The sequence below is a fragment of the Protobothrops mucrosquamatus genome, unplaced genomic scaffold (assembly GCF_001527695.2).
Source record: "Protobothrops mucrosquamatus isolate PMUCROS unplaced genomic scaffold, P.Mucros_1.0 scaffold_4, whole genome shotgun sequence".
Lineage (NCBI taxonomy): Eukaryota > Metazoa > Chordata > Lepidosauria > Squamata > Viperidae > Protobothrops > Protobothrops mucrosquamatus.
In genome coordinates, this window is record NW_015386080.1 from 28,608 (window position 1) to 37,036 (window position 8,429).

Genomic DNA, 8,429 nt, shown 5'->3' on the forward strand with positions numbered 1-8,429 from the left:
TATTGGAACACTGCTATCATGTCCCCCCTCGTCCTTCTCTTCATTAAACTAGACATACCCAATTCCAGCAGCCGTTCCTTATATGCTTTAGCCTCCAGTCCCCTAATCATCTTTGTTGCTCTTCTCTGTACTCTTTCTAAAGTCTCAACATCTTTTTTACATCGCGGTGACCAAAACTGGATGCAGTATTCCAAGTGTGACCTTACCAAGGCATTGTAAAGTGGTATTAACACTTCACGTGACAGATAGTCATAGTGTCCTATGGCCATGTGATTGCTATTTGCAACCATCACTGCAGAGAAGCAAAGTCAATGAGGAAAACAACAGAAGATCACAAATGGTGATCATATAATGCCGTGGCTTTACTGCACAGGATTTGTTTAATGAAGGCAACCATAACTGTCACAACTGCCATTGTACATTGGAGTGATGATGTAACATTATGCTTTATGACCGCATCACTTAGGAATGACATTACCTTAATTAAATTGGATTTTGACCAAACAATGATAGATGCATACCATTTTATGGCTCCTCCATCAGACTTTTTGTGAACCAAAGCTTTCCAGCATTCATGGGTGGACTTGATGATTTCCAAAGCAAATGCCTATTTAAAACAACATTGAGAGGAGAAAAAACAAAAGAAAACATTGGCTAGGTATTATAATTGTCAAAAATGTAAAAAAAGAGAACTTTAAGAACACTCAAGATAAAGATTAAATCTGAAACTTGAAATTTTGTTTAATCATTCCTGTTTTTTTAATGTTAATACCTACTTGACCTCCAAACTTCAAAGCTTTCAAATATCAGTAAATGACATCTCCCACCATCATGAAATAGAAAGTCAATAATAGAAAGTCAATAATGACAGTGTGCATTCCATAACAAGAGAACATATTAAGATGGTTTATGTAAATCAGTGGGGGCTACACTTTATCTGAGAAAAAAGTAACTCTGCTTAACTTTTCCAGACTTGAAAAACTGCTTTTAGAAATACTGCTGAAACAAAAACTCATGAATTATATTCTTATTTTGGCTATGTTTAAAGCAAGGCTGTTCAGCATATGCTGAAGTTAAAAATATCAGTTCTTTGGCTGATATCTTGGAAAACATCTAAATAAGGTCATAGAAGAGCCAGGAGACCATGGCTGGAGCCAAACAATTCAGGATAAGAGATATTTGGAAATAGCAATAGCATTTAGATTGCTCTATAGTGTTTTATAACCCTCTCTGAGTGGTTTATAAATGTCAGCATATTATCCCCAACAATCTGAGTCCTCATTTTACCAACCTTGGAAGGATGGAAGCCTGAGTCAACCTTGAGCTGGTCAGGATTGAACTCCTGGCTATGGGCAGAGTTAGCCTGCAATACAGCATTCTAACCACTGCACCACCACGGTCAGGAACACAGGTGATCATAAAGCTCAAACTTTCAAGGAAAGTCACAGAAGATATCTTACCAAGTGAGTTTGTGAGTAGTGAGAACTCTGGTCTCTAGGAACTACCTGAAAACCAAAGTTCTCCCTATCCCTAAACTCACCTGTATTGAAATTGCACTGTAAAATCACCAGATTTTCCTCAGGCAGTCTTAGAAAATTACTGCAACTGGGGGAGATATGTTATTCCTTATTATTTCCAGAATATTCTTTGTAATTCAGAAGGTAAAACTCTATCTCCCAACCAGCCAATATTTGAAGATGTTTCTTTGGCCTTTAAAAAAAATCTTTTCAGAATCTTTTAAGAAGAGAATATTTTTTTTTAACTTCTGACAGTCTTGTATTCCAATCTTATGGGGGGAGGGTTTAGTAAAAAAATAGCACTATTGAAATTGGAACATTTTGTCACTGAATATCCCTCAGTGAGACCTCAGATGCTACAAGGACTGCATTTAGATTACAAGTTGCCCATCCCTGTTGTGATAAAGTTGAGGATCCTTTACAGAAGACTAAGTTCATAGGGCTATCAGAGATTCAAAAAATATATAGATAAAAACATGTGAGATGTTTTGACAAAAGAATGGCTTTATTTGTACCTCCATGATATTTTGAAGTGAAGAAAAATATTATGAATTACTATGAAATGTTTTGCAGTATTGGCTTCCTTACATATTCTTGATTGGGATTCTGTAGGATCTTACAGAGCATTTATCCAGAGAATACACTGTTCATAAAGTAAGTTTATCATCTTAAAAGTAACCAATTTTTCACCTTGTCTTTATATGTCCCATTAAAAGCAAACTTATTTTCTGGCTTCCCATCTGGGACTTTATATAGTTTGAACCAGTTAACTGAAGCTTCAAGGTAACCTGGGAAAAACTTCCTGACATCATCAATATCTGCAATAGGATAAAAATGCATAAAAATCAAAGTTAAATAACAACTTCTTCCAAATCCACCATTCTAAATATACATGTACAAGATTACAATACAGCAATAAATCTGTCATAAATATTTCAATTAATGAGCTCATGAAAACCCAAATGCATGGGTTACAGATTTAACCCTCTACTTACACAGAATGTTACATACAGAAATACCATGCAAACATTTTGAATATAATTTAGTAATTGTTGAATGCATTTAGCTTACACTGGATTATAAAAACAATCACAGAGACTCTTATACAAAGTGAAGATAGATTGGATGAAGCAGACTGGAAAATTTGATAAACTGGCTACCGATTAAGCACCTTGTAATGCAAATACTTTCTTAAAAAGCTCAGTGTTCCAAAATTGTGTCTGGAGACACAGCTACTTATTTTCGTCTCCATGGCAAGGGATTTAAGAAGCTCCAGAGCAACTAAAACATCTAAAAATCATCTATTCTGAAACACAGAATGCAACAATCTTTTGTTCAGCCATGGTCTGTGGAATGGCCTGAGCTAACCATGGTCTGTTACATAAAGTGTATTAAACAATAAATCACAATAGTTCATAAACACACTGAACTTAAGTATACTTTAGTATGCTAATCCAATTAATGATACTGATTTAGGATAGTAAAGCATCTGTCCAACCAAAGGAATGAATACTAATCTGCACTATGCATTCTGTATAATTCAAGAAATCACTTAGAAAACCCAGGTCGGTATACACAGACTGAAAGCTTTGTTTTCAATCTCCCAAGAACCTCTGTAAAAGTTGCCTTCAAACCAAGTGTATGTATGATGGGGATTAAATAATTAAAGTCACAAGTAATCATTATTTTAAGTTAAAATTAGGGATTGTCATCATACCCACTTCCTTATCCTACTTTTTGGCATATAATTATTTATTTAAACCTAAAGTCCAAGTGCAGCCCTCAATCCTTCCAAAGGATGTCTCTTCCCTATAGGGTCACTAAAAGTTTATTTTTCAAACTGAAATGTATTTTTAAAAATGTAAAACGTCAAATTGTCATTTGGAGCTGCAAGTATGGTGGACAGCATGGGGAAGGGATGTCCATGGGCCCTACTTAATGGAATGTAGGAATGACTTTGAGGTAAAAGGGAGATGTTGCCTAGGATACAAGCAAGAGAGATAGGAGTTCCCAGGAGTTTAATGGTTAGAGAAAAAAACAGAAAAAATCACCCAAAAGGATCAAGCAGTTAAAAGTGAAAGTGAGAGGCTGAAGTCACTTAGTAGAAATTTTGGGCACCCTTCAGAATGCCATATCCAAAAGTCCCTAAAAGACAAAGCCATGACAGTTTAAAGAGATTGGGTATGTAGACCAGACAGAATTGATTATTATTATCCAATACTATTAAACAATTCTTACCATGGATTTTCTCAGCATGTGGGTCATCTACACTGATAGCTATGACCTTCCAGTCAGTTTCTCCTTCATCGATAAGACCGATAATTCCAAGGGCCTTCACCTTAACAACTTCACCAAGTGTCCGAACCTTAAAACATAGAAGATGCTGCACAATTTGTTTCCAAGACGCTATTTAAGTTCAAAATCAACTGGAACAGAACTGAAAATAGGTTGAGATAGGATGGGGAACAAAAGGAGAGAGGAAGAAAATTCTGGAGGAAAACATAGTTGGTTAACACCTTGAAGGAGAGCATTCTGATATCAAGGCTACACAGCATATTTTCATTACAGGTGGCATTTTTCTGCAATAACACTGTATCCAAGATTTTATATTTCAACTGATTTTAAAGGAATAAAGGCTGACGCCACCACTCTGAGTCTAGAGAAGATCATTACGTAAAGATAACTGCTTCAAGCTACCAAATGATCCACTAAACAACCAGGCATTTAAACCCTAAGGCAGAGATCCCCAACCTTTGAGGGTTGGCAGCCCGGAGCGGGGGGGGGGGAGGAAATAATGGATGGTTTTGTGGGAGGGTGAATGCTTGTGCCCACAAGAGCGTGCATGAACATCCATTGCTTGTGCAAGTGGGGCCATGAGCGTTTGTGCGAGTGGGACTGCGAATGCCTACAATGCTTATGGCAATGCTTGTGTGGATGGGACAGCGAACACCCACGATCTCGCAGTACTGCTTCCACGAGTGGGGCAAAGAACGCCCATGATGCTTGCAACGACACTCATGTGAGTGGGGCCATGAACGCCTGCAACGATGCTCATGCAAGTAGGGCTGTGATCACTGGCGATGCTCACAAAGACACCCACATGAGTAGGGCCGCAAACATCTGCAACACTCATGCAAGAGGGGTCTGCGAACACCTGTGATGACGCTGGTGAGAGTGGGGCCGCGAACAATTGCAATGCTCATGGGAACGTTTGTGGGTGTGGGGCTGTAAATGCCCCACTCGCGCCTGTGGGGCCTATGTGCACAGGCCCCACAATGCACCTGTGCATATATGCGCAAACACATGCACATCAGCCAGCCATTCAGGCAGCCCAATGGCCAGTAAGCCATGGGCCAGTAGTGGGCCATGGCCCACAGGTTAGGGACCCCTGCCTAAGGAATACAGAGAAGTTGTTTACTTTTTGCACTGTAGTGGGCAATCAGGTGAGCAATCAATCAGTTTGAAGCTTTATTCTAATCTAGTCTGTAATATTCTAATCTAGCCAGGTTGTCAAAATCATCTCCTGTCAAGTTTCATCGAAAAAGAAAGAATTAATTGTCTGGAGACTTGTGTCCAGTTGTGGAACCAGATAATCAGTAAACTTCATTGCTATGTTAGAAAAGTATGCACAACTAAAGTATGCTTCTGTAATTCAGACAGACCTGGGCACCAATTTCACAAACATCAATAGGATCATTGTCACCACAGCATCCTGTATTACCATCTGTATGCCTTGGATCTTCCCAAGTCTGTAGGGGAGGAAAAAAAGAAATAAATTGTACCATTTAAAGTTGGTTATTATTGCTTGGTTCATTTGTACAAATTATTGACATTCTGAGAGGGGAGGGTCAAGTTTTTTATATGATGAAAGTATAACAAACAACTAGGAACTACAGTATCCATTTGTTATTTTACCTCAGTCATATTTTTTTTTAAAAAAAATAATAGATGTTCCAGCAGACATTTGTTTAAAGCTAGTTTAAAGAAGAGAATTTCAGCTTGAGCACAGAAATAGAATCAGGGAATATCTACTGTGACTGAATAAGTACACATTTTCATGGCCAATGGTCTGAGCAAACCTCTATCTATATTAACTTTAACAAATCTACAAAAGTATTAAAGACCAGATTACTGGAGAAAGACAAATGTTTTCCTGTCTTTAAAAGCTGATATAGACCATCATTCTGACATCAATATTTGGAAAAGTAAGAGCAGATTGTAAAATGATTGATCTGTTAACATTTTCAAAATGGTTACCAAATGGTTTCCCAAGTCAGTTTTCAGATTTGTCAAGAATTAAACTTTCAAACAAATTTCATGTCACTTTTTGATCAGGTAATTTACTTAACAGTTGGTGGAATTCTGGGATATAATATGTTTTCACTTCAACTAAGCATGAGACAAAATAACCCATGGTATTCTGAGTTAAGATCTACTTAAGTATGAGCTGAATAGGATACGGTAACAGTTAGGGAATTGGCTTCAAAATTGTATTTGAACTGCACTCAAAAAAACTGAAACAAATTCAGAAAATAGCAATAAGAATGATCAGGGAAGCTGTCACTAAGTCTTGTGAAAAGAGTCTAATAGAACTAGGTATGTCTATATTTAAGAAAAGACAAGGAGAGGAATACTTGAATTAACATCTGAAAGGCTGTCACTCAGAGAATTGAGGCCAAAGTATAGAAAAATGGATAACAGATTTAAGTTATAGGAAGGCAGATTCCAGTTAAATATTAGCAAAATTTTCTAACAGCAAAAGGTTACCAAGTGAAATGCTGAGCTCCCCTCTCTCAAGCAGAGACAAGACACCTGTCTATCAGGAATGTTTTAATCTGGTTTCCTGCACTGTCCAGAAGATTGGACTTGATGTCCTCTATGGATCCCCACAACTCTATGCTATTATAAGTTGTATTTCAAAAGCATTCAGAGGTCCAAAGATTCTATGTTCCTGGTATAGTTGGAAGATGGAATAGTCTTCTCAAATCTTGGCATCCTCTGGATAAATCAGGACTACAATTCCCAGAATTCTCCACTATTTGAGAATTCCAAGAACTGCAGCCTCCATCTGCAGTGGGCCAACACAGGGGATCCATCAACTTTCAGATGCAAATACCAAGTAAATCTCAAATTATTATGTCATTCTAATAATAAAATTAGGAATGAAGCTCAAGAAGGCTAAAGAAGACACCATTTCCCTTTTTTTACATTATTTCTTAGCTGCCAAAAAATTGGTCTATACTACAAATGCATCTTGAAAAAAAATACTTTGGGCTAAACCCAGTTTATACTCAAAGTTCTCTTTTTCCCATTTTGATAATGAGAGAGCATCACATTGAGGTATATGTTCTATTTTGAAATCAATTCTATTTTGAATGCGGCTTGCAGAACATTCCCTCATTCCAAATTTATTACCGAACCAGTGTCTATGTTTTCCTCACTCTACTCTGCACTTTTAAAATACATAGGATATATGAAGGGATGTAACTGAGAAAAAAGCAGGGTAAAATTATAAATTTCATAAATGAAGAAATCCCAAAAAATTACCTGTGGGAGGGCCCCATAGTTCCAAATATAGCCTTTATGGGGGAAAATGTTTGTTACGTATCGCAGTTTGCCTTTCTTTACATCTTGCTTAATAGGATTCAGTGGCTCCTTGGTGGCAATCTGAAGGTAGTATAAAACAGGATGGAAAAAAATTGGGAGAGATTATGAATAAATGGCTCAACTATTTACTCCCAGATTGAAAAAACTTAATTCAGTTCAGACTTTATATTTCAATTTATTATTTAGTTATTTTCTAAAAGCAGAAGATAAAAACAGAATACTTAAATTATGTTTGTAACTTAAGAAAAGAAATCATAGATCTGCAGATGGGAATTTCTCACTATTCTAATTTTTAGAATTCAAGAATATTAAAGTAGAATGCTAAAGAGAGCTTTTGGGTGAGATTTGGAAGAAGACTTACTGAGCGTGACAAACATGAAATAATAATACATTGTTAATTCCTGAGTTTGGAGGAATATTCAGACAGTGGGAAACTGGATAGAAACTATCAACGGGAAATTGCTGGGAAACTGTATCTTTAATATTAAAGGATTTTTTAAAGTAATTTTCCATAGATTGGAAGTAAGTAGCACTCAGCATAGGTTAACACTCCATTATATTTGCAGCCATTTGATTAGAAAGCACGTAGTTTATTTTCAATTTCCATTGTTCTCTGTGGAGGGACATTGGAAATATTTTCAGTTTTGTTCAACTGCAACATGAACTACTCAAAATAACCTGACAAAATATTTTAAGTAGGATTGGTTGTTCCATGTTCTGAACAACACAATTATTTTGTGCACAGGAATGATACCATACAGTTTCTTTAGTCTCACTGTGACAGCACATGTTCAGATCCGGTGGCAGGATAAGACACCAGATACAGATGTCCTCTCCAGAGCAGGCCTATCATCAGTTTACACTCTGTTGATGAAAGCCCAGATGCGCTGGGCAGGCCACGTTGTAAGGATGCCAGACCATCGCATACCTAAACAGCTCTTCTATAGTGAGCTGTCTCAAGGAAAGCGATCGCACGGGGGACAAAAGAAGCGATACAAAGACACGCTGAAAGCATCTCTCAAGTCCCTGGATATCGACACCATCTCTTGGGAATTTTTGGCGCATGATCGACCGACATGGCGTACCCTTGTTTACCAGGGGTGCCAAGACATATGAACACAGGAGGACAATCTTGGCACAAGAGAAGCGAGCACTCCGTAAAGCCAGAGCTGCAAATGCTGAAGCAACAGTGTCCACATTTCTCTGTTCAGTATGTGGCAGAACATTCCGTGCTAACATCGGTCTCATCAGCCATCTACGGACACACCGTTGATGGCCCACAATCCACAAGATGTCAAGGTCTTC

The 8,429-nt window shown here is 37.6% G+C and overlaps 1 protein-coding gene across 1 annotated transcript in view; it reads right to left on the reverse strand.

Annotated features, from left to right (window-relative positions):
* The window catches only part of PPA2 (pyrophosphatase (inorganic) 2), a gene marked incomplete in the record, with an annotated part of 20,009 nt that overhangs the window by 7,130 nt on the left and 4,450 nt on the right, over positions 1-8,429 (reverse strand). The window contains 5 exon segments of the mRNA XM_015831994.1: positions 522-607; positions 2,208-2,335; positions 3,756-3,882; positions 5,180-5,266; positions 7,065-7,184. Of these exon segments, the coding sequence (XP_015687480.1) occupies positions 522-607; positions 2,208-2,335; positions 3,756-3,882; positions 5,180-5,266; positions 7,065-7,184 (548 nt within the window).